The sequence below is a fragment of the Amphibalanus amphitrite genome, unplaced genomic scaffold (assembly GCF_019059575.1).
Source record: "Amphibalanus amphitrite isolate SeventyFive unplaced genomic scaffold, NRLGWU_Aamphi_draft 000160F_arrow, whole genome shotgun sequence".
In the NCBI taxonomy this organism is placed as follows: domain Eukaryota; kingdom Metazoa; phylum Arthropoda; class Thecostraca; order Balanomorpha; family Balanidae; genus Amphibalanus; species Amphibalanus amphitrite.
The window spans coordinates 94,470-119,488 of NW_024881655.1; the positions used below are offsets into that span (position 1 = coordinate 94,470).

Here is a 25,019-nt window from a genome sequence, read left to right on the forward strand (position 1 = left end):
TATCTTACGTCAGGAAGCAGAAGTGCACGCGCTAGGGGTGGGGGTGGGGGAAGGGGTCGGGGGGTGGCAGCCGCGCCGGGTGGCGTGATCCCCCCGCCCTCTTCTCCCCTCCCGGGCTCTGCCAGCAGTGGGCGTCCAGCTTCTCCAGCAATATGTCTATGGCTAATACGGGCGGAATCGATGATAAGCTTATGTAGTTAGAATTCACTTTTTTAATGATCAATATGGCATTGATATTGCATCGTACGTGTTAAATAGAGTAGTTCAGCCAAACATTGATGATCGATTTCTTATTTCCACCATGTAGGTAGAACTTACATACGTGAACCTGTATAGTGCGACCACAAACACGAAACCTATCCCCTCCCCCCCATGTCCGGGCCGAATTTAATGTGTAATGTGTTTGTGTATGTTTGCCGTCTGATCCACGGCTCTCGGGGAACTTCTTCAGTACTGAGTTGAATGTCTGGGCACTGTGACACTGTCTATGGTTAAATTGTCTAAAATTGTACGGGCACGCTGAGTAGGCTTTATAACTGCTAATAATAATGATAACCCTGCTTTATAAGAACAATTTATACGTTCGTTGACACAGCAATGCTGCGATCTCTTAGTCTTGACTATGGATTTTTAAGCAGTAATTAGTTATCTCACCGGTCAATCTGGTGGCTGATCAGTTAGCGCGCTGTCATTAGTTAAAGTAGCACCCCCACTCATACCTCCAACGCTATCTAGAAAAAAAATTAATTTATCTCATACAACTTCCAATGGTCGAACCACCGTCCCACTCTCTCGAATAACAAAACCCTTCCTCCGGGCCAGATTAATTTACACGTACGTATTAATGTGCACGTATGTGAATGTGCGTCGGTATGGGACCGGTGTGCCGTGATATACTGCGCCGTAATGCCTGTTCTCGGGTGGAGGGAAGTGCATAAAACGATAACTATTCAAACGTTCTTGCGATGACGTTCTTCACACCAAACATGCTGTTATTAGGTGCTGATATCATTTATTGCTTCTACCAACACGTTGAAAACAGCACGCGGAGCAAAGCGGTCCATATCGTGGCAGATTGCACAGTAAAGCGACAGGAAGACATAGATACTGCAAACAATTATTCCCTTATAACAAACAACCATGATGCACAACGCACATACACCGACCACATCAACTGTCTGGAGGCATCAAAAGGTCGGCCGTACATATAAACCGCATCATAAGTCGCAGTTTCACGAGTTTCTACATCGTCTGCCGTGATTTATTGGCAAAATGCACGAAACCATGGTTTCGGGATTGCAGAGTTTCTCTCCCCCCCCCCCCCCCAGTGGCACTTGGATAACTAGACGCTCGTGCTGTATTTACTTTACAATAGTGGAAATTAAAACTAACTAGTTAAAAGAGGAATGTATCGAATAACGCTTAAACTTATCCCACAAGCAAAACAGTTGATAACAAAGTGTTGCTATAAACCGAAAACGCAGTAAATCACAGCTTGACCCCTCCGGAGAAGTTACTTGACTCTCCATAGATTTCACAATCATTTCGACTCCCATTCCTATCTCACTCTCCCCTCCTTCTGTTCGTCTTGTCTAGAGAACCACCAAAAGTCAATATCAATATGTACGTAAAATCGCACACAGTATCATCATCGCATCATTCGATATCACTGTAGGCTGGGCCTTGATCTCTCTGGCCTCTACCCATCCTACTTCTGCCACACGATCTCTCAGATTCTGGACGCATCTCGGTCCCTCACGCGGTGGTCGCGTCAAACGCAGCTGCACCGTGTCGCCGCCAGGTGGCTCTGGTGACGGCGCGTTGCTGGAACCGGTCCGAGGCGGCCAGTACGCCGGCGCCGAGGTACGTGGCGTGGCACCGGTACGCCGACGCGTGTACCTGACAATAAAGAGACGGACAAACGTCAGTCAGATGAATGGCAATTGTATGAAAGCTACGTAAATTATGAAAGATATAAAGATATTGTAGCCAGATTTAAAGATTTTGTTACGACGCTCTGCATCATTATCTATCAAACAAGGAACGAAACACGACATTATGAGACAATATTTGGGTACCGGATCGTGGCTATATTTTTCAGCAATATAGAAATCTCGCATTTTGTCGCTTCCAAATCATAAGATGATGATATCAGCTTCGGACTCTTTGTTGATTTGTACTGACCCGCGGTGTGAACGGTCCGGTGGCGAGCTGGTCGAGCTCCAGCTGCAGTCTCTCGGCCAGCCCGGGTAGCTGGGTCACCCCTCCGGACAGGCAGACGGTGCGCAGCAGCTCCCGGCGACTCTCCACCGGACACGCCTGGGGGCACAGGTCACAGGTCATTGGTCACAGGTCGGGTCACAGGACAGATCGCATGTGAGGTCAAAGGTCAGGTCAGGTTAGGTAACAGGCCGAGTAAAGAGAATACAGTCGATAGGTTGCAGGCTGCATCCGTCTACCGCTCAAATTTGAGAAGGGAAGCCTCAAGCCATTAATATAACTTGAAATGTGAGCAGTGCGCACAAGGGTAGTAGTTGCGACGTTTCCGAATGTCTGCCCGTACCTCGATGGCCTTGTGGACCAGCTCATGAAGTCCTGGCTGATCTAGACCCCAGATGTGCGGGCTAAACAGGCTCTCCGGTGCCTGGAACCTGCCAACGCCAAGCTCGATCTCCCTGCGAAAGACACAAACGGCGTACGTGATGTTTTCGCAGTGTCACACATTAAAATTACACCCCTTTTTCCCCGAGACTGTTCTTTTTCCCGAGACTCAAGTTTTCCACATCAGCCACTTACAAATTTTAAAGAACGCATCGTTATCAATGTACCCCGTTTCCATCCTCACTCCAATCTCGTTTAACCCAGCCCCTGACGGCATCCCACTCCACCCTCCCCTCTCTATCCAACAGGACCCCTCACCTCCAGTCGGAGCTGTCTCCCAGCAGATGGCCAACCGGCAGTGTCCTCTCGAACGGCGCCGGGTTAGCGGCACACCGCCGCACGTCCTCCGCGTACCGCTCCGAGACGAAACAGAGGCGCTCGAAGGCGTGTCGCAGCATCAGGGACTCGACCGAGCCGGTCAGAGAGCGCCTCTTCTGCAGGAGGAACGGTCGCAGCTGGTCCCGCAGAGCCGAGCCGCCGTGAGGGAGACGAGTCACGCCGGCGGGAACGACCGCGCCTGGAGGAGGGGCAGGTCAGCTGGGGTTAGTGACATGGGAGAGCAAGCAGCATTCTTGCGGGTGGAAATGCCTCTTACGCACCTCGTCAAGTTCGATGAGCATTTTTTAAGAGATGCATGATCGTGTATGAGCGTTAGTGAGTTTCTATGTAGGCTGATACTTTCATTTCTGCGAGTGCCTGGTGGCCTTACGCAAAATATTCTAGCTCCCACAAGTTTCAACAATGCCTCCTGACTTCCACCCGATATAACTTACTGTCTATGATGGGCACCACGTCCGTGCTCTCCCCCACGTTGACCACCAGACCGGTGGTGACGCCGTACGCCGCCAGTGCCGCCTCGCTCTGTTCCACCACCGCCAGGGCGCGCACACCGAGCTCCTCCAGCAGCAGCGGCGCCAGCTGAGCGGTCACCGCCGACCTCAGACCGTGCGGCACGCTCAGCACCATGGTCACCTCCCCGGAGAGCTGCAGCCGCCGCAGGGCGAGGCGGACCAGCGCCGCGGCGGCCGGGACGTCCAGTCTCCTCCGGCCGGCGGCCGCCGAGCGGACGGGGAACCAGAGGCGGCCGGCAGCGCGCGCCGCGGGCCGCAGCGCCGCTGAGCCCACCGCCAGCGGCCGGCCGTCACCGGAGCTCACCACGACGGCCGGGAAGAACAGCTGTGGCAGCGTGGCTGCGGGAGAGAGATGCAGGGAGAATGTGAGACATGAGCTTACGCTAAGAGGCCAGACGGTAGTATGACGAGCTGCTGAGCCTTGCTGGTCTCATTAATTCCTTAATGGGATAATAAATTACCACATATAGCATGCTGAATGAATGTTTATTTATGCAAATAAGTCCTAAATAGCACGCATCAATCACAGCCCGGTTCGTTTCCCACTCACGCTGGTCGAGCAGCAGGCCGGCCCGGACGGCCGTGCTGCCCAGGTCGATGATGACCCTCCTCTGAGCCGACACGGGGTTCGGCGGCACCCGCACCGGCTGGACGTAGGTGGCGCTGGCGTCGTCAGCCGTGTGCGTGAGCAGGGCACGGTGCCACCGGTCGGCTTCCTTCCCGCGGGCGCAGCGCACCACCATGAAACGGTCCACCTGTGCACACACGGGGTGGTTGGCTACATCGCACAGAGTGGCGACTGGTGATAGGAGGGACGCACAAGTGTACACTTCTTCAGGTATGTACGTGTCGCTATCGTGTGATTTTTCACTTAGGCCATACAATACAGTGTTTGATTCATCGCTGCACATGTTCGACTGTTTCGGCTGCTTTGTGACAGACACTATACTACTGGTATGGATGCATTCCGGCACTTACCCCGTCGTACAAGCTGAATACGGTTTGCGGTACCTGGAACGAAAGAAGGGTCGAATAAACATTCTAATCACGAGATTAACATTGGCTTGATACAAATTGTGATGTTTTCCTTTGCACTGCCAAGTGCCAACAACATCGCAGTCCGGTTCTTACCCCGTCGTTGGTGCCGAATGAGGAGCAGTCCATGAGCTCGACTCGGCCTCCCATCAGCCGCAGCACCAGACTAGGCTTCTCAGTGACGTTGTTCTGAAAAAGAAAAAGGGAAAGTGAACTTAAACGGAGCGCATGCCTGAGCCTCTGCTGAGAACGTCATGTCATCATTTGTGACTGATATGGTGTTGATCAGTGTTCCTGGTTGTGCCCCCTATAGCTAAGCTGTCGTTTATTCATTGCGGCATCAGCCGTTTTATATCCAGCATTGATTTGATATTCGTCTAAATCGCTATTTTATTTTATAATGCTGATACAATATCATTAAAAATGTTGAATTCGTAAACGAAAATGCTTAAATGCAAACAGCCGCTGTCGTTCCAACCTGATAGTAGTAGAGGAAGCCGTCCTTGGCCTTGAAGTAGCGTCGTTTCCATGCGTTCCAGAAGGTGGCCTTCGTCATGCCGGACGGCAGCTTCTCCAGCCAGCCCTCGATGTTGGTGAAGCGCAACTTGGAGTGGGAGCGGCCGCTCGGCTGCGGCACCTCGTACAGCAACTTCAGCAGCTCGCTCTGGTTGAGAAGTCGGGTGGAAGGACGACTTTGTAATTAGGAAAGCAAAGAAGCGCCTAAAGCGCCTACAATCAGCATATGTCCTCGATCACAATGACGTTGCTTGAAATCGTTATATGCAATAAAATGGGGATGCTTTGAGCCACCCATCGATGCCGCCATTAAACACGGTCCCGAGCAAGCTATCCGATAGTTTGCCCGTGCTTCACTTACCGGGTCCCAGGCGTCGGTAGCGATTCCCGGCTTCACAGTGCGTTCGTCCACCAGCGGGAACTTATCGAACACGGTCTCCAGCGGTCGGCGATGGGTCCCGCCGGAGCGACTGAGCTCCCCGAGGGCGGCCGACAGCACGTCCAGGGCCAGCGGGTCGCCGCCGGGACGGGACCGGCCGGCGCGCCGACCGATCGACCCCGACGGGTTCCCGGCCGACCGCTCAAACTTGCTCTTGAGCGCCTTCACGGACGGCAGGAGGCCCTCCAGGGGCGAGGAGCGGCTCTCTGACGGATCGGTGCTCGCTGATAGCGTCTGCTCGCTCCTTAGACTGTCGCTGTCATCGCTCGTCTGAAAAAAAAAACAGAAAGAGGGGCTTTAGGCTTTTGTCGAAGAGTTAGCATAGATTGATTGTGACACAGAAATAGGAATTTCGTACATTTATTAATCTGACATTTGAATTTTCACGCGACATACATAAGTGCATGGATAAGTATTTATTACTGCTCTGAAAAAGCAATACCGCTATGAAGAAGTAAACTCGGAACTTGTCATGCTGTTCATACCTGCGACCGTCTCTTGTGTTTGCGCTGCCGCATAGTTTCAGGGTAAATATCGATGGAGCAGTCCTTCTGAAGCGGTCCTTCGGGGTCATCGTCTTGCATCATACTCCGATGGCCACCTGTAATGCGAGAGTCATGGTACGTCTTCCTTTGAAGAGTTTAGGATCGTGTTACATATTACAATGCAATTCGAAGACGTTACACTTCACGTCTTAGCTCCACCTACTCGTACGGCTAGCCAATGGGTGTATGCGACGTGCGTATTTTATTGCTCGCCAGTGCATTCCACATATCCCAGACACACCAGCAATCCATCAGCGTTTCGGTTCAGTGGTTCCGTGACACTTCCCAAATTATTCGGTCGTTACGACACGCCCGTGGCGGAGGATCCCGCAGCAGATAGCGATTTGTCAGTCACTCCGAGTGACACGCTTGTCCGGGGCGTCTGAGCCGCAGCTCTGTCGGCGCCCGTGCCCCGGGGGCGCGCAGAGCACCGGGGCGGAACAGGACTCCTAATCTGGACTGATCCGAAGGCACAGAGGAGGTTCAAATGGTCCCATCCATTGTGGATGCGACGCGTACTGCGTGCAGATGCGGTAGCTGTGCTCAGATTTGAGATAGGGGAGAGTGGGGCAAAGCGGCCACCCGGGGCAAAGCGGCCACCCATCGTTTTAGCCCTTCATAGCTGGCGTCAGTTCCAATTTATGGTTTCCAATTATACTTCTCTTCACGGTCGTTCGAATGAGCCAGACCGGGGTTTCAGGCCCATCACCATTGTTCTGTGAAACACGGAAAAGCATTTCTTGCCAGATTACCAACTATGTTTACAATTTTTAAATGTTATGTTATTCCATAACCGTTTGGAATTTTTATAAGCTTTCTTGTCCATGCGTTGCATGGTTATGGTACATGTATTCTACCAATTTTGATGTTTTTTACCCCACTAATAGCTGAGCTGAAATATGTTTGTCTCGGACGCTATGCGCGGGGCAAAGTGGCCGGGGCAAAGTGGCCACCCCCCAATTGGCCATAAGTTGTTTCCATCTGGATAAAAAACATTATTTATATTCAAATGTGTCGTCATGCATTCGTCTTGGCCACTTTTCAGTTGCATGAGTTACCAAATAATGCAATTGAATGTTTTTTCATGAAAATCCTTTCTTTGTTTACCTACAGGTGGGATGCTGACAAATCAAGCATCCATCCTCGCTTAAACCTTGTCACCATCAAATACCCTAGTCGTACATGAGGCAACTATTTTGTTTCTCATATCGGGACTAGAGAAGACGCCGGTGGCCGCTTTGCCCCAGGGTATGGGGCAAAGTGGCCGATATGCATAGGTTTAAAGTTTTGTCAATATCTTCCATATGTGAACGCCTTTGGAAATAAAACGCAGTTGAAATAAAAGGCAACTTGATAGGGATCACATTGGTATAGAAAGAATCTTTCCAAGTTTACAAATCAAGCGCTGGCATCGTGAGAAGCGTTAGGGTGGCCGCTTTGCCCCACTCTCCCCTACTCAGCTGTTAAATGGAAATGCATAATGCATATGGATAAAGACTGATCATCGGATGGAAACAGCGATTAGCGATCGACGCATTGGTCTTTATTTGTCATGCTTCAATAGTTTGTTCGTCACGCAAACAACTTTGCATTTAGAGTTTAGGGCTGTTGCACTTTAAAGGGTGGTTGCCCCGATCAAACACCGATGTCGAAATGACATTGCCATACTTAGTTGCGCTCCTTTCTTATCGGAGATACATTTGACATTGGGGCGATAATAAAATAAAAATAAGACATTTTTATCGATTTTAGCCAAGAATAGATAATCCTCGATCAGCTTTGCTTGGGGTTTCTACTAAGAGCGATGGTGGGAGCACCAGTCTCGAGACCAGCGGTTCCGAGTCTCTACATGTCCCGCTGACTGGCCCACCTGAGCTGGACAGGGTGCTGCAGCGCTCCAGAGACCCGTTGGAGCGCAGGTCGCCCTCCGCCGAGCCGATGCCCTCGGAGCCCTCCATGGAGGCGAGCGAGGCAGCCGGCTCGGCGTCCTCATCCTCTTCCTCCGAGGTGGTGACGTAGTCCTCCTCGGCCTCCTCCACAATCACCTCCAGACCTACGGACAACACACAATAATTACCTCCAGTCCTAGGGACGATACTTTATCAATAATCACTTCCAGACATGGGGACAACATACACTCAACAATCACCTCCAGAACTCGGAATATCACAAATTATACCCATTAGAGCTTCATCGACCTTGATGTTTTAGGTACGCACCTCACATACCGTCCTGCAAAGCATCACACACACGCCCAAAACCGCCCATTTTGGATAGGTGCTCGTCTAATTATCGAATACAAACAAGCAAATGAATACGCGAGCTCACACAAAGTAAGGTCATACAGCTTTAACGGTAGTGGGACCGGCATTTTCAGGTATACGGCGCCACAAAATTAATGGCGTTATATGTGACCACGACAACCAGTCAATAAATAGCTATAGAGGCATTTCCTCGACCTTTAATGGAATCCCCGTCGGCCCCTTTGTTCTCTCGAGTAGAGCGGGGTATCAAGGAAATCAACTCTGAATAGCTGGCGGTCGCTCGCTGCCCAGCGTTCTTTCAGGCTGGGGGACGATTCCAAAGAAGTCATTAGTTAACGTCACCGTTCATTTTTACTTGCCATGCTGAATTTATTAAGGAATCATTTATCACGGAGTGGAACCACCGACAGGTGTGACGCTAAGCATCGTTCACCTTGACGACTTCACGGTTACACTTTGGTGATGTTGATGTATCTTACACGTACTATATTGGGCGCATTGAGCAGGCACTGATCTACTAAGTCACTTGCCACGAAGTAAGGTAGGTAAGGCTTTAGCAGCTATAAGCCCACAATGTTTTTTTTTTTTTGCTCGGCGCCGCCGCTTTATGACCAAATGGGATTTGTTATAAGGTATTTGGCCATAGTGAATGCAATAGATAACATGCATTTAACCCTCACAAGTCCTGAGCTTGTTTACAAACATCAGTCATACTGTTAGCAGACCGCCGGCCCGGAGCCCCAGAACGCACCTGGGTCCTCGTTGTAGTGACTGCGGCCGTCTGACTCGCCGAGCCCCTCGTCCAGCTGTTCGTCCAGCTGCTGGTCCGCCTGCGGGTCCACCTGTTGGTCCAGCCGGTGGTCGCCGCCGGCGCCTGTTGCGCGGGTCTGGCCGAGCGAGGTCTGCTCCGGTAGAGGGCTGACTGACAGACCCGGCGCGCGGTACGGGCCGCTGCCGTGGGTCCCGCGCCCTCCGCCCCGCAGACCGTCACCATCGCGGTCTGCCGGGATGGAGACGGGGGTCAAAGTCTGTCCTGTGAGGTTGGGTGAGGATGTGTGTAGAAAGTGCCAGTGGTATCGAAGACATAAGCTGAAGTGCACTGTTCGGGAAAAAATCGCGTATAAAAACCGTGGATATATGTAGCTACCTTACGTCACATTGTGGCACTATTTGGCTTGCGTTTTGTCGAATCATCTGACCTGTACGATCGCTTGTTTTGTGGGATCTTTTGAGTTCTCAAGGGGATGAATTTGGTCTTATTTCGCTGCAGTCGAGATATAACGTCCCCTCATTTGACATCATGCATGACGAAGTCACTGCCCCCATGCCATGAGCTGGGCCCTCGTCTATTGTCTTGTGGACGAGTGCCCGTCTTTACCCTTCACACTGAGACCCGCCTCATCCCTGCACTGCATCCCTGCACTGCACTTAGTCATGGTAGCTGACCGTGAGCAGCGTCTGTTCACCGACCGGCAGACGAACTGACCATAATTGCATAACCTTGTCGGTCGGTCAAACAGCTGTGTAATAGGAAAATTAAATAGCGTGAAATTATGCATGCCTCTGAGCCATCAATTTTTCTGCGGAATAAATCATGCATGGTTTGATGCACCGAGGAAGTTCCAGTGTTGCTGGGATTTTGGTGCACTATCATAGCCGATAAAAGTTAATAGGTGTACCTATTGATATGTACGTACGTACCAGACGTTGCCAACAATGTACGAGTGGATTCAAGCGAATGTGTCGCTTGCATAAGACTATGAAGTCTTAAGTTCAGATTCTGGCTTCGATTTAGCCTTGTATACTTGATATGGTTTAAATGGAAATGATACGGCAGGATCAGTACAAAAGCCAAAAATTATGTAATAACAATAGCAATAACGACACCAATTAGACCAGCAAGCAATCGCACAAATTCAGTTCCCATTGTAAGCTCACTATTGCACTCAGAAAGCAAAGCTAATTAGTAGTGAGTAACCAGTCAGCATTGACCATTAAATGTTCCAAATCCACAAAAGCGTGACGGGTCTGGGGCGCTGGACCGGAGAGCATTGACCCTAGAATACCCTCAGTCTCGTGATAGAGAATACATAACCCATGAAGACCAGTATGGTTTCGTCTCGTCGAGGAAAGTAATCCCGGGAGCACCGTTCCATATCGGATATCGAACTCAGGAGCACCGTCGCATCACCAGCCACGTGAACACCGCTCTGTAAGAGCTGCATGGGGCACCGACCCCAGGAGCACCCTCGCATCATCAGTGACGGAGTGCGCGGGGCGCCGCCGTCCATACCCGAGACCCGCTGTTCGCCATCCGGCCGGCGCCGCGCGTGCGCACCCAATCAGCCATCGTGCGCGCCGGCCGCACGGCGGCACGCTCTGATGTGCGTTGGGAGCTGTGGCGACAATCGGAGCGTGCAGAGCGATGTTGGCGCTTTGTGTTTCCGCTAGGAGATGACCGCAAAGCAAATGGAGCGGATCTAGCTCCGCACCATTCAGGGCAAAGATACTATTCGTACGTTCACCATTTTTTTTTTGTGCTGTCGGCTGCTGATAAAAGCAGGGATTCATTAACATCTTCCCGCCGACCGCCGTACTAGACAATAGGCAATAGGCATGGTCTATTATCGTCACATGGGAAACATGGAATCGTACGGCGATACCTATGCCTGAAATAATCCCAACGCAGCCGTGCACATGCACGCGTGCAGGGACGCAGCTTTGCACCGGTGCATCATCACAAAAGGCGTCCAATTATTCACGTCGGAACGGCCTCCGGCGGGTCGTAATCCGGCGACTGGTGAGGTCTGACCACGGGCCGGCGAAATGGCCGTAACGGTCCGGTGGCCTGGGGTGCCCCAGGGCACGGTCTCCTCTCCGCACTGAGCCGTCGAGGGGTGTGGGAGGCAGGCTGGGGTTCAAACTACCGGCCGAGACAGAGCCCAAACGAGGCAGAACGAGTGGGAATAACGGTGGACTTTGGATGGACGGCAGGGCGAGGAACTGGAAAAATCGAGGGTTTCATAGATATTTCGAGCTGTCATAGGTAGAAGATCTACAGTTCGATATGGGATGTGAGTGATGGGCATTAGATCGGCTGGTGAGTTGTGATTTTTTTTTTGTGTTAAATGGCGACTTCACACACATCTTACAAGCAAAGATATAGAGTAAATAAAGATGAAGCAAGTTCTGTGACATTTATGCTGAGTGAATTAGGACCAAAATAAGATTGCAGACTTGCAGGGCGTTGATCTGCGTCTCGTCTGCATCGATCCCGCGGGGTGCAGTGCGGCCTAGAGTGCCGCTGAATCCTAGACTGTTGGAACCGTCAAAAGTGGGCTCTTGCTGTTGTAATGAAATGCGGAGTCTAGTGATTATGACCACAACCGAGCCCACATAAGCCCGCACACGCCCGGTGAAGATCGGTGCCCGGTGGTATTACACGGTGAAAGGGTTCGCTTGTATGGTGGTGCAGCAAAAGGACATGTCGATGGCACGTCCGATGTGAACACCGCTTTGCCGCTCAGCCTGTCACCAGCTGATGTGTGAGTATCATCAAAAATAAGTCAAGCAGTACTTTGTTCTTTCGATGGACACTTAACTAGCCCAAGGTAAGTACTTTGTTGAAACTATCTCGGCGCGATGTTTCATTATTATAGAGCTTTTAGTTACATGTACATTTTATTAATTGTGGATGATGAAAATAATTTTGTTCCCTGTCGTTATCTCACCTGGCGAGTTGTCGTCCCTCCGGACGCCGAGGTCGCCATCCAGAGAGTCCTCGTCCCAGTCCGAGTCCGTGTCCGCCGAGCGGGAGGTCCCGTCACTCGTCGGCACCGCCCTCGGAGTGTCGTATACTCGCGACCTCCGGGGTATGTCGTACTCGGGGGCGACCTCCGCCGGGGCCACCCCGTCGGTCAGCGCTATGTTTTCGTACGTCGGCGCGCCCGACCAGTGGACGTTCTCGTAAAGCTGGTCGTGCTCGGCAGGGCGGATCTTGCGACTGGGGTTCGCTGGGTGGTCGTAGATGACCTCACAGGGGCCGTGCGGGTCGCCAGTGCCGACCCAGACGTTCTGGTAGCAGCCGGGACCTGTCTCTGGAGGTCCTCGACGGCGGGATGATGGGTTCCCTGAACTCCCGATGGATATTTTCGTACCGAGGGATTTGTTGGATTGGAAGGCTGGTTGAAAGGCTGATGACAAGAGCACATTCTGGTAGTTGGCCTCGGGGAGGCGCGACGACGGCTGCTGATCACGCTCCATTCTTAAACTGCTTCGTCGGCCAACGCGAAGCTCTTTGACTGACTCGAGTACCTCCTCTGCTGAGGGAGCTCGCCGAAGGATGTACTGGCCTCTCTGTTCTCCGTTGGGGCCTGTGACCAGAGCAGCGACACTGGCCGTCCTCAGAGGCGGCGCAGAGAACGGCGATCGGTCCAGGCCGTTCTCGCAGCTCCTCGCTCGGGTCAGGCCCTCACCACGGACTCCGACTCTGCTGGAGTACAGGGGTCGACTCGGCCGGTCGAACGCGCTCAGGTCCTCACAGCTGCGTCTCTGGTCCGCAGGGAGCTGCAGGTGCGGCCGGCGCGGCGGCGGTACCAGACCCGTGTCGCTGGAGCGGCGCTCAAACAGCGGCGACCGCTCGTCTTCCCAGTCGTCTGCTCCCCACCGGGGCGGCTCCTCCCAGCGCAGCTCCCTGCTCCGGAGCGACTGGCGGATCCTGGCGGCTGCCGTACCGCCCACCCTCACACCTCCGCTCGTCCCGGACGCCGCGCTCCCTCCCGCTCCACCTCCTCCCGGCCGCTGACCGGCTCTGAGCGAGGCTCCTCCGCCGTCCGCCGCTCCGCTCCCGAACGGCGCCGCTCGGGCCGGCTCTGACGTCACTCGGGCCGACGGTGACGTCACACCGCCGAATCGGCCGGAGCCGAAGGAGGCGGGCCGGTCGGAGGAGGAGGAGGCGCCCGAGATGCTGCCGTCGGAGTCGACGCTGCTGCTGCTGGTGCGTCGGGCCGCCGCCGCCGCCGCCGACTGGCTCATGCGCGCGTTCAGACCGTGCGCGGCGCGCTGGAAGAACGAGAGATTGCGTTTGAAGGCGTCTCCAGTCTCGGCCTGTGGCTGTTTCTGAGTAAGGTCCGAGAGAGACTGGCTTCTTGATGATAGCTCTTGACGACGGCTTGCACCCAGTGTGTATTTGGAATGGGAGTCTGCGTGTGCATTGGACGTTGAAACAGACGTTGACTCGTGTGATATTGTGGACCGTCGTTGCGGAACATGCTGAGGCGCGGGAGGGGTCGGCTCGTAGCCTTGTGACGGCCTGCGCTGCCGCCTGTGCTCTGTAGAGGAGACCGCCTCGCCGCCTGTCCTTTGCTGGCTGTGTTCGGACGTCTGCAAGACTGGTCCATGGACAGACATTTTCTGTTGGCCGATGTTTTCGGGGGTCGAGTCAGAGGTGCCTTCATTTTGGAACTGCTGACGGGATCGCAGAGCTTGCTGAAATAAAAACGGGGGAATATGTGTTACGTTTTAGATTTATTTAGCTTCGTTCATGGAGTTGTCAATAGCAAAAATGCGTGAATAGATCATCAATCATCCTATCGAAGTCAATAACGAAGATTTAACGCAGCACGGCTATAGCAAAGCAACTGACCGCTCCTCCGCCCGGCCTCGGGCTGCGGCCTGAGCTTCGGGACTGCAGTGAGCAGGATTCAGGATCTCGAGGCGAGGAGTGGTCTGGCTGGCTGTGAATAATGCTACAGGCACCAAACTTCAAAACAAAGTAGGTTGTCATCAGATATACAGCCAACACCGCTAGCTGCACTTACACTGACCAACGTCGCTACTCGGTATGCATGCGGTGACTGTCTCGAAATGGATACTGTATGTATGTGAGCAGCTGAGTTCACTGCACCCTTCCCTCCGATGACGTCATTAGTACAGAGGGGCGCCTCTGCCCACCGTCCCCCGGCGGCATTTAATGGGGACTTTAATGCGGCAGACGATCACACCACCGCCAGCTGGCGTACATATAACACCGCGCGGCGATCGGTTAGAGCTGACGATATGACCGCACCGGTCCTCCTGGGTGATTACAGCCAGACCCATTACTCGTTGTGGTCGTCACGCTTCGCTGACCTCCGGGATTGTTCCAACTAATTGACGAACAGGTTAGAAGTGGCAGCCCTAGACCGTTGTCAATGACACGATGTGTCGATAGAATCCAGGAAGATAAGACAACAGTCAACGAATAGGTTTGTTCTGTGCCCTTTTTGTGGCAAAGAGCAAAGGAAAATAAAATAAAGTAGCCGTCACGCGCCTAAGTATCATGGACAGCCTCATGCTGGTGACCTCGGCATCCAAGCAATGACACACGGGCGTCGCTTTCCGAAATTTATTGGTAGGGCTCTCATGGTTAACTTCAGGATACCAAAGCCACTCGTACCATGCACCGCCATGGTTAATGTTAAAATTATGAAATTATTGATAGGGATCGGGCTCTAGCAAGTCTATACAAAGCGACACCCATGCAATGACGCCTACCTACTGGGATAGTGAGAAGTGACTAACAAAACGACCACCTGACGCCTTATATCCCGGCGAACAAAGGGTGGCGGACCGCCGCCGCTGATGACGCTTGGCGTCACGGGGCGTCACGAGGCGTCACGGAGCGTCACGGGGTGCCACACGATGTCAAAAGGAGTCCGGGATGGCCGACGGGACGTCACGGTGACCGTCACGACCGACTGTCACGGATTCCGTGACTGATGGTGACGGAAGTCGCGTGGTATTCACGGCGGGATGGTCGAATGGTACGAGTACCTACATGGTTTGAATTTGGAGTCCGAAACTAGACTTTATTAGAAAGAGTTGGGGCATCAAAAGATGAAAAAACGGTAGAACTTGAAAACTAGATTTGAAGTTACTGGACGATAGGTACTGGTGTGCGATTCAATGACGGACGGAACAAAGAGAGAAAGTTAAATCATGCGATCAATGGACGACTCCTGCGCCGGATTGAATTTTCATGTTTCGGAATCAAGTGACGTAATTATAACCGCATCCAAAATTACTTTGCAGGGCGTCCGGATTTAAAGAAAAGAAACTCAATCGATTGCTGAAAATCATTTGGTGGAGATTCACTTCATGGAAGATTGAATAAATCCATGCTATTGACCATTTCACGTTATCTTACGCCGCATCCATTAAAGCATGGAGTTAATCTGAATGAAGGACGTGACGCTATAAGAAGAAATTGATCTTTCCGTGAGTCGCTATGAGTGTGAGCTGATGCGCCAGGAGATGAGGCTATGATGCGGCCTCGTCACATCGAGTGACATAGCGTTATTTCCCTGCCGCACTGTTCCAAACAAAACGGCGACGCCTAATCACAAGGCGATGACTAGCGGTATTGAAAAGTGTCGGTTGAAGCAATGTCACTGTAACCCGAGCGCTGTAATCATTGGTTTTCATGACACTTCAAACAAATGATACAATGCGAAGTTCATTACACCCTGCTATTTGCTAATACCTGCAATGAACAGTGAACACCGAATGTCACCGTCAGGAATACGCGTAGACGATCATTATTATATTCTAAACAAGACGCTATTACAATGGTGAGGAAAATCATAGAAAATTAGTTCCAGGAGCATGCTAATGCCGCTTGTGATAGCTTTCAGTGCTACGGTTTGGCCTGTGCCAACCGGTAAGAAGGCTGCATCTCAAATTCCGCAAGCTCAAATGTTACGAATAACTACAAAAGTTTGGCAGCATATCGAAATGCTCATTATTCACATCTAAAAAGGAGAATCTGGTGATAGGAAGCTCCCCTCCGACACACCATTCCCTGCACCGTTCCGGCCGGAGCATTCGGCCCGGCAGTGGGCAGTGGCCCGGGTGCCGCTGCGACCCCTCCTCCGGTGCTCAGTGATCCGGAACGGCCGGACGACCCGGCACACCGGTCCGACGCCGGCTCCAACATCGGCCTCATCAAGTCGGTCACCGGCGCGGTGGGAGGGGAGGAGGAGGGGAGGGGAGGGCTGCAGCGTCCCGCCCGGACCGGACCCACCGCCGAGCGGCGCGTGAAGTCAGAGGTGACGGCGGAATCGTGAGCGGTTTGCATATCGTGTCACAAGTGGTCAGCGCAAATGTCGAGGCTCATTAAAGAAAGAACAGTTGCAAGTAAGAGGCAGAAGGAGCCGGAAAAAGTCTTGGAATGTTATATCCGGAATGGAATTTAATAAATTACTGGTCGCTTAATTTTATGATGAAAATACGAAGCATGCGCATAAGTTAGCTGGAATCGGAAATTGCACTACATATAAGCAAATGACATGGCAGGTGTAATTTACTAGCACCAAAGCAAATAGATTGAGTGATATGCTGGCAAAGTTACATTGATAAAGTATATGGGCTTGCAGCTGCTGGTGTTATTAGCAGCCATTAGTATCAATAGATGATGACATTAAATGCCTCCAGCTACATAACAGCACAGGTATATACATAACAAACATCATAATCGCCACACTGGATGGATTTAATAGCACAAAGATGCACCATGCTGCACAGTGCACAGCTGTAAGAAGTAAGAACACACATCAGGGCTCAGGCACAATTCTCAGAGACTGCAATAGGGACCACAACAGTAACCAATCACCGAGGTGCTGCCTTCGTATGCGCCGCTGCAGTCTCCCAGCTTGAGTGATGGTGTTATGTGAGTTGTTGCAGTCTTTCAGCGCTCAACTTTTTCTAACAGTTACGAATGCATGTTGCCACCTTTCAACATACATTTCTGTTGTGTTGGCTATTACAGCATTTCGGCATGTCTGTTTTGCTTTCTGGGTTCTCTTTCAGGATTGCGCTTTTGTTGCACACACTAGAGCATTCTTCTAGCGAAGTCAACTTCTTGTATGCGCTATCGTCATCATCTGTAATTCCTGTGTCCTAAAAAGCATTAACACTCTCCAAAGCAAAAACGTTGCGCTGTTTGCATACTGCTTGTCTCTGACACATACCTACATACTTCTCCCAACGTTTCCTGCCTAAAACGACCGCAAGTTTTCTTGTATTTCGCTTTTGCAGAGCGATGCCAGACTGCCATCCTCCATCCCATCTCTTTCGGCCGGTGCACAGAGCTGCTGCCATCTATATCACGGCTACTGGTAGCCAGAAGTTAGCATTGTCCGTGTGCAGCGCTGCCCTCTGTCATGTGGAAGACGAGATTCACTAATACACCATCGGATAGCCGGTCAATTTTCACCAGCGATATAAAAATGTGGGCCAGATGAAGCGACTAGCCGGTTTTACGGTGGTGTAATGACGCCACCAACCTGGCAAGGAAAGCTCTGTGAATATCGTGACACGCCGACGTTACGTCCGGAACTGCGGCAAATATCGGCACTTCCGTCCACCCTAAGCCGGCCGATAAGCCGTCAAAAATGCTCTTCGGGAGGCGTTGAATCCATGCTCTACTGCCACTGTGCAGATGTGGAGATAGCCTTCGAATTGGTGGTGGCAGAGTTAAGAGGGTGGAAGGTGAGGCGCTGAATGAGCAAATTTCGTTACCAAGGGACATCGGACACCAGAGTGCCTATTACAGGTGTGCCGTGTGCTTCAAGATTATCTGATCATTTGTATGAATCTTTCGATGGCCACTTATTTTATGTTCTTAAAAGGAAAAAAAGCAACTGAAAAAGTGCATGCTTAGCCATGTGCGTGACATGCTGCGATAAATGGCCCAGTTCTTTCCAGGTAATGACGGGACAATTTTCTACAAATGACGACACAACCCGCGAATGACGTCACCCACCAATCGCATCCGAGCGCGATGGCGCTTGATAACGCGATGACGTGATGACTTGATCACGTGATCGTCGGCGCGGCGGCCGGGCCGAAGCACGCGCGCTATAATTTGCTGAGAACACGTGCCGGCAGCATTCTGAGTAATGACTCCGCCTTCCGCTGCGCCGCGAAATCGAACGGAAGCGGCGTGACCTGTACGGCGCATGATAGTGACCTTACGCAGTCCCGTGTCAAACCAGGTCACCGCCGCTGAAAGGAATGTCTCGCAATGGTTGGGCTCAGTGGCGCTGAATGTGGGGTGGCGTGCCGCGAACCGCATCCGCAGCCAACAACAAAGACGTCCCAGTGTGAAAACGAACGCGATTAGGCAACCACAGGGACGGTGCAGCACTGATGGCCCGATAGTGCTGCCGAGACCAACAGGCATGAAAATAAACTGCAATGCATTTGCTACCGTTTTTTTGCACGCTATTTCGCAATGCTAAGCTAAAGTCAAAGAGCAATTATTGTTATTTTGCGTAGGTCTTTCATGTGATAATTCTATATACTAATTTGTGTTACCTAAATAACCATATATGGCCATGTGTTGCCAACAATGACCCTAAATAAAAGCCACTCAACTTGATATCAATATCTAGCAAGCAGCAAGCTTCGATATAGTTACTACAGAATAGCATGGCTATGAATGTTGAATAGGTCTAAGGAGATGATGCTTAAATGGCACAAACATTTCGGCTCCTCATACCGGTGTTGGGTGTAACGGAACTATGCATACTATTACTTTCGTAATGCAATTAATTTTGTAGCGAGCCACAGACTTCTTAAATATAGCGCACAGCTCATATATAGGTACAGCTTACTGTAGAAAAGTGAGTAAGAAATGTATTGCTAAACATGAAACATAACATTTACAGTTTAACCTGATCCCATTAGTGTCATTCATACAATTTGAGCGTGGTCAATTGCCCAAGAACATTTCCACAGGACATGAAGAAATCCTTTGTATACGAGAGTCGCGCACCTACATCGCATGCAATCGCGTAAAGCAAGAGCGACGCCCTTGAAGCGATACCAGTGTCCAGTTACGCACGGTTGTGTACGTATAGTTATGCAAAGCATAATCACGTGTTGCGTTTATAACGTTTCACTAAAAACGATACGCTGTTAAATGAATTCATATGCATGTTACTGATCCTATATCGGAAGCTTTCTGTATCAAAGTAAATATGTGTCGTCAATTAACTTCTCCGTCGTGAGTTAGCACGGGCCGACGTCATTTTTGTTTCGTATCACGGAATGAAAATGTGGTGATTATTGTTATGATTCGAGAGATTTCGACAATAGGTCGACTTAATTGTGGTCGTATTTAGTTATATATACTTTGGGGGGGGGGGAGTGGGCATTCGAAATGCTTTTGGAAATAAAACATAGGTGCCTGGGGACTTTTAATAGCTCTGAAAATTTAGTGACATTAATTGCGAAGCGTTGTTCATTCGTAAAGTTATTGTCTTTTTAATGACAAAATGTCGACAGAACGTAATAACGTAATCATACTCTCATTTTTACAACAATCGTTTCGTTTCTTGTGTTATGGGTAGCAAATACAAATGTAGGTACTCCAAAGTGCAGATATATAACGTACGAGTCCCATCGACTTATACAAAAGTATCGACTAGTAAAGAACTGCATCATGATGATTGATGAGTTCCTGCCAATAAAATCGTTTAAAATTTGAAATACTAAAAATTGTTAAATCGAATTCATTAGAAAAGCTGAGACCAAATTAAAGTGGTTTTCTTTTTGTAATTAAGCAAGCCTCGACAGTTAAGAAACCTAAATACATTTCAGGCAAGCAAATGAAAAAGGACCATTGATCATAATAACACAAGCAGTAAACAACATTTTGATAGTTAATAACACAAGCATTAAGCAACATTTTGATACTTTGCTATCATGACGTATCACATGCGTTGCTTACCGATTTTTGGAACGGTGAGTATGCACACGCGTAGTACATAACTGAGAGCTAATACAGGACAGCAACACTGCAGATATGTGCCTTCTAATCCTCACGACAAACCAAAGTCCTCACAGAAGCACTACTGCCGGCACCGGCCACCTCGGGCGGCGCGTGGGTCACGGGGAGCGTCGTTTTGCACCGGTATCACCCACCGCCGCACTGACCCGACTGGCGCGCCAGCCACCGCCGCCACCCGCAGCTGTGTTGAAACGCCGCCACAGAGCCAGGGAAGCGAGGGAATGTGGAGGGCTTTCTAACACTCAAAGAGTTTCTCGGATGTCCGTAAGTGATTGCAAGCCGCAAATGGCCGTTCTTCAATTCCTCTCACCGTATTAGTGCTATAAACTGAAACATGAGGTAGGTATGATGGTCTGCTTGCTGTAGGTCAATGTGTCATTTCATGGATGGTAAGTGTTTGATGTTACTTTTGACTTCTCTGTGCCAAGTAGACAAGTTTTGCGCGCACAAACGACGATGGTCAACGGCCATTGGCCATGTTTGGTATAGATAAATCAAACTACTCATTTTGTATGCGTCTATGTATTAAAATGACGCTAGCGATTATGAAAGTTATGCATCTTTCAGCCGTGAGCTAAAGCATAAAATAGGTCGCTAATACCTTAGCACGGAGTACAAAGTGGTCTAGCTAATACATGACAATTTTGCAGTCCTTATTAAAGTTGCAGCATCTTTCAAACTAAGTGGACGACGTGGAGCTTGTGTGAGATTGAACGTTTCTCTTGCCCATATAGACGGACACGACTCTACGATTCAATCCTTAATCTACTCTTTCACTCCATCTCCCATACAGCAATAATTGCCACTACCAGCAGGTGGTTTCTCGTCACTCATTTGGAGCAATAAGTGACGCACGAGCGGTTCAAAGCTGACTACAACCGAACCATCGGCCGGCTCATCTCATCAGCAAAATGTTCTTGTCACATGCAATGGCAATTGGCTACTGTAGCAGACAAAGCGCTCTTGCAAGTAAATCGTGAACTTGGAAAACAAAAGCAGGAAAAGGACGACTGTGTTTGGTTCTGCCAAGAGTGCGGCGTGATGTAACAAATATGGTCGATAACTTTACATCGAGGTGTTATCAGATATAGATTTTAGTACTTTTTGCACGAATTATTTTCTGCAATATCTGAGACCCGAAATGTTTGAAGTTTTTGTAATGCGATCGATTTTCTATCAGCATGACAACTGAATGCAAGCTTAATGAGCTACATCTAGTTTGGATGTAGGGGAAGCGGGGGGAGCACCGCCACCTTAAGCATTTCTGCTCACCGAGCTGATATGCGTAGTAAAAACGAAGCTCTTTTGCATTCATGTGAAAGTAGGAATGTTTTCCTACATGTTGGCATAGTTTCCAGCGCTCCATTATAAAATTTCGCTACTTTACAGACGTCGAAAACAAGTCCTGCATTTTTCGTCCTCCAAAAAATGTGCGGGTAGCACCGCCACTGATGGCGATGTTATCCACAGATCGGCCTTACGGTGACAGCCACCCTTGGAAGCGTTACTGCTGTCTGAAATAGTAACTCAAACTCATATAAGACACACAAGAATTGGTTGTTAGTTTGTCACAGATCAGACTGTTTGTTGCGGACAATATGCATACAAAGCATGACAAATTCACGTTTATTTCGAAACATCCAGTGAAGTCAAACGTGAGGTTAAAAAACAGACGACGTTTGCGGCCTTACCGAGCTGTAAGCTCTTCTCCGAGCTGAGTGAATCATCATTGCGGCTTTATCCATTTTGCCACCCCTTGGGGTAGCACCGCCGAGCATGGCGGTGTTACCCCACTCACAGTCATGGACCGACAACGCCCCGACAGCAAAACAAGCCGGGACGCGATTCTTCTGTAATTCCTTTCTCAACAAAGAGCCCTCAAATTTAACGTAAAAATCAAGGCATTTTGACTTGAAATGACCACTTACTTGCTGCTCAAACATGCCAAATGATTACAACGATGGTTTGAAATTCACAAAATGGGCAATTGCGATCTCAAAATCAAATAAATCTTAGCGAAACCTACCTCACGCGGCGTCCCGTTTCCGTTCGGACACCGAAATGGCGGGTGTTTACATTTACAATTCAGAGTTTTGCCGATAGAGAGGATGGCGGTGTTTCCCACATGGCGGTGCTACCCCCGCTTCCCCTAGTTGTGTCGAGCAGAAGCAGAAGCAGTATATGAAGCGGTGAATATGGTAGGTAACCGGTGCTGGCAAGGTACTGGAAGTGGTGTTATGAGGACAGGGATGTGACGTGTTGGCTGTGAAAACGGGAATGTCTTGGAAAAGAGCAGCACGATTTTGATGAGAATGTAGGGAAACACAGGGCGACACGGCCACTGGTGATTGGCGACAAAAGGACGACATCAGCTGCACGAGCAGAGGACGGCACGGTCGGTACAGGACGGCACGGACGACCAGTGTCCAGTGGTACAGGACGGCTCGGGACGGCACGAGTGGCACAGAACGGTACAGGATAGTATACTTTCCGCATGGGTCCACCAGCGGCAGAGGGCGGCACGAGCGGCGCGGCCGACCCACCTGTGAGAAGCAGCGCATGCTGCGTCCGCAGAGGCGCGTCAGGCGGGCCTGCGACGTGCAGAGGGCGGCACTGAGTCGGTGCCGGTGCTGGTCTGTGGCCGCCGACGAGTCCAGCTGCTGCTGCAGGCTGTCGAACGTCGCCTGCTCCAGCAGCATCGCGTCCTGCAGCAGCTGAATCAGCTCCAGAAGACCCTGACGGCAAGCGATACAGGGATAGTAAATACACGGACCCTGATGGCAGAGGATACAAGGTTACCAAAAACACTGACCCCGACACACCTGTCCGTGCTTCTATCCTCAGGATTCTGAAATCCTTTTCCTCCACGCCACAACCCCCTTCCGGGCTGGGCAGGCAACTTTATCTCATGCGGGCTGCTCCCTTGGAGCGGCACCGCTGCTCCCGAGGGAGCGCACCCCGTAGCCGGGTGCAGTGAGTGCCTTGGGGCTGGGTGGCCTGTCCTCTGGACGGGCTCAGCCCCGGCGACTCACTAGGGTGCCTGCCCAGACCAATGTCTCCCCCTAATTCCTCTCATCCTTCCGGCTCTGCAATGGTCTTGTCGACCGAAAGGGCCTAACCCAACAAAACAAAAACTGACCCCGACAGCACCGTCAGTACCTATACTTGGACAGTGGACACGAAGCCAACAGCTACAGAGACCAACAGCTACGTGCCCGGCGCTACATACATGCAGATAGCACCGGGCACGTAGCTCAGTAGATCTGTTGCAGATTCCGGGTGGTTAGAAAATGGAGCCACTGGGTGTATGACAGAATCCGGCAGGACGGAGCCGCTTTGGCAATCCTGCTATCAGGTAGCGCAGGAAACAGAACTGCTGAATATCTAGCTGTGGTAAATGGGAAACGGAACGATTGTCTATTCGAAGGGTATAACGAGCCAACACTATTTTATGCTATAGCTATCACTTGAAAGGCGATACATCATAGATAAATAAAACTATTGTTAAACTTGTGCATCATTTTAAACTTTGAGCGATGTAATGCAGATAAGAACATGTGCAAGCACCTCAACAGCTGGAAAGTTACCCTGAGCCAGCTTATGAAACGACTCATTCACGTGATCCATTCGTGTGATGAGCAATGCATTAGCCATGCAGTAAAATCAACGGGCAGCTTTCCTTATTGCAGCAGACAGACTAAGCAAACATAAATAATGTAATTACGTTTACCGCTGAGGTGGTTGGCATTTCCTTGTTTATTCGTATTTCTATCGAAACTGGCAATGAAAAACGTTGGGCTAATTATAGCTATTTTTTTTTTATAAAACACATGCTCTCAAAACGAGGACGAAACATGGACAGTAGTTATTACAGGCAGAGATACACAGGGGATACTACAGGACTACAGTAAATACGCTGCATATACTACAGGAAATTATATACTACATACTGTCGTCAATGTAGTAAATCGCTATGCAAGTAAACGAACGCCACACCATCGCATACTGACAACAGCGTGACGCGAAATTCATGGAAGAAATCGTCAAACAATGACCCGACTCTCCGTTTGTTGGTGGACGGCCTCTCACGACACGTTCCATTCGGGGACACGGCTCTAGAGCCGAAAGTCTCCGGCTAACGGATGGAGCTCATTGTTCCTCACGCTCTCGGACCTCCTGAGGAGTGGTGGTCCGATTTGCATATAAAAGAGTGCTTTTAACAGCTAAAGGGGTGTGAATGCCTGTCGTGGCTTTGGTAGGTGATGCTGAAGCGAAGCACTGACTGATATGAATGAGGGAACGGGAGCCATGCGACATGTCAGGCTGTTTGCACTGCAGACTGCACCTCAATTTGCAAATGCCATGCTGTTTAGGCTTGCATTCAGTGGCGCACCCAAGGGGGGGGGGCCTTGGGGCCCGGCCCCCCCCCGCTCGGTCATAATTAGGAGGCCCCCTGAGCACCGCTTAGGGTACTTTTACACTTGACTTTCCTGCCTAACCTACTATAATTCTGCACAAGATGCACTATCTGGGCAGAGGCCAGGAGGCCCCCTCTGGTAGGCGACCCTTGATGGGCAGGAGGCCCCTTCTGGATGTGAGGCACCTTCTCACAGGAGGCCCTATCTGGGCAGGAATCAAGAGGCCCCCTCTGGCAGGAGATCCTTCATGGGCAGGAGGCCCCCGAGGCTCCCTCTGCACAGGAGGCCCCCTCTGGTAAGCGACCCTTGATGGGCAGGAGGCCCCGTCTGGCAGGGGACCTTTTATGCACAGGAGGCCCCTTCTGGATTTGAGGCACCTCTCACAAGAGGCCCTATCTGGGCAGGAATCAAGAGGCCCCCTCTGGCAGGAGATCATTCATGAGCAGGAGGCCCCCGA

General features: G+C 50.7%; 1 protein-coding gene across 1 annotated transcript in view; it reads right to left on the minus strand.

Moving 5' to 3' along the window:
* Positions 1 to 990: 990 nt before the first annotated feature.
* The window catches only part of LOC122383320, a 30,780-nt gene continuing 6,751 nt past the window's right edge, over positions 991 to 25,019 (minus strand). Inside the window, exons 3-17 of the mRNA XM_043369629.1 lie at positions 22,688 to 22,879; positions 12,043 to 13,798; positions 9,063 to 9,311; positions 7,918 to 8,100; positions 5,988 to 6,103; positions 5,425 to 5,772; positions 5,026 to 5,211; positions 4,644 to 4,736; positions 4,491 to 4,523; positions 4,063 to 4,267; positions 3,435 to 3,851; positions 2,920 to 3,178; positions 2,564 to 2,675; positions 2,185 to 2,319; positions 991 to 1,899 (exon numbers count right to left, since the gene is read on the minus strand). Coding sequence (XP_043225564.1) covers positions 1,756 to 1,899; positions 2,185 to 2,319; positions 2,564 to 2,675; positions 2,920 to 3,178; positions 3,435 to 3,851; positions 4,063 to 4,267; positions 4,491 to 4,523; positions 4,644 to 4,736; positions 5,026 to 5,211; positions 5,425 to 5,772; positions 5,988 to 6,103; positions 7,918 to 8,100; positions 9,063 to 9,311; positions 12,043 to 13,798; positions 22,688 to 22,879 — 4,428 coding nt within the window. The 3' untranslated portion in view covers positions 991 to 1,755. The remainder of the gene's footprint in view (positions 1,900 to 2,184; positions 2,320 to 2,563; positions 2,676 to 2,919; positions 3,179 to 3,434; positions 3,852 to 4,062; positions 4,268 to 4,490; positions 4,524 to 4,643; positions 4,737 to 5,025; positions 5,212 to 5,424; positions 5,773 to 5,987; positions 6,104 to 7,917; positions 8,101 to 9,062; positions 9,312 to 12,042; positions 13,799 to 22,687; positions 22,880 to 25,019) is intronic.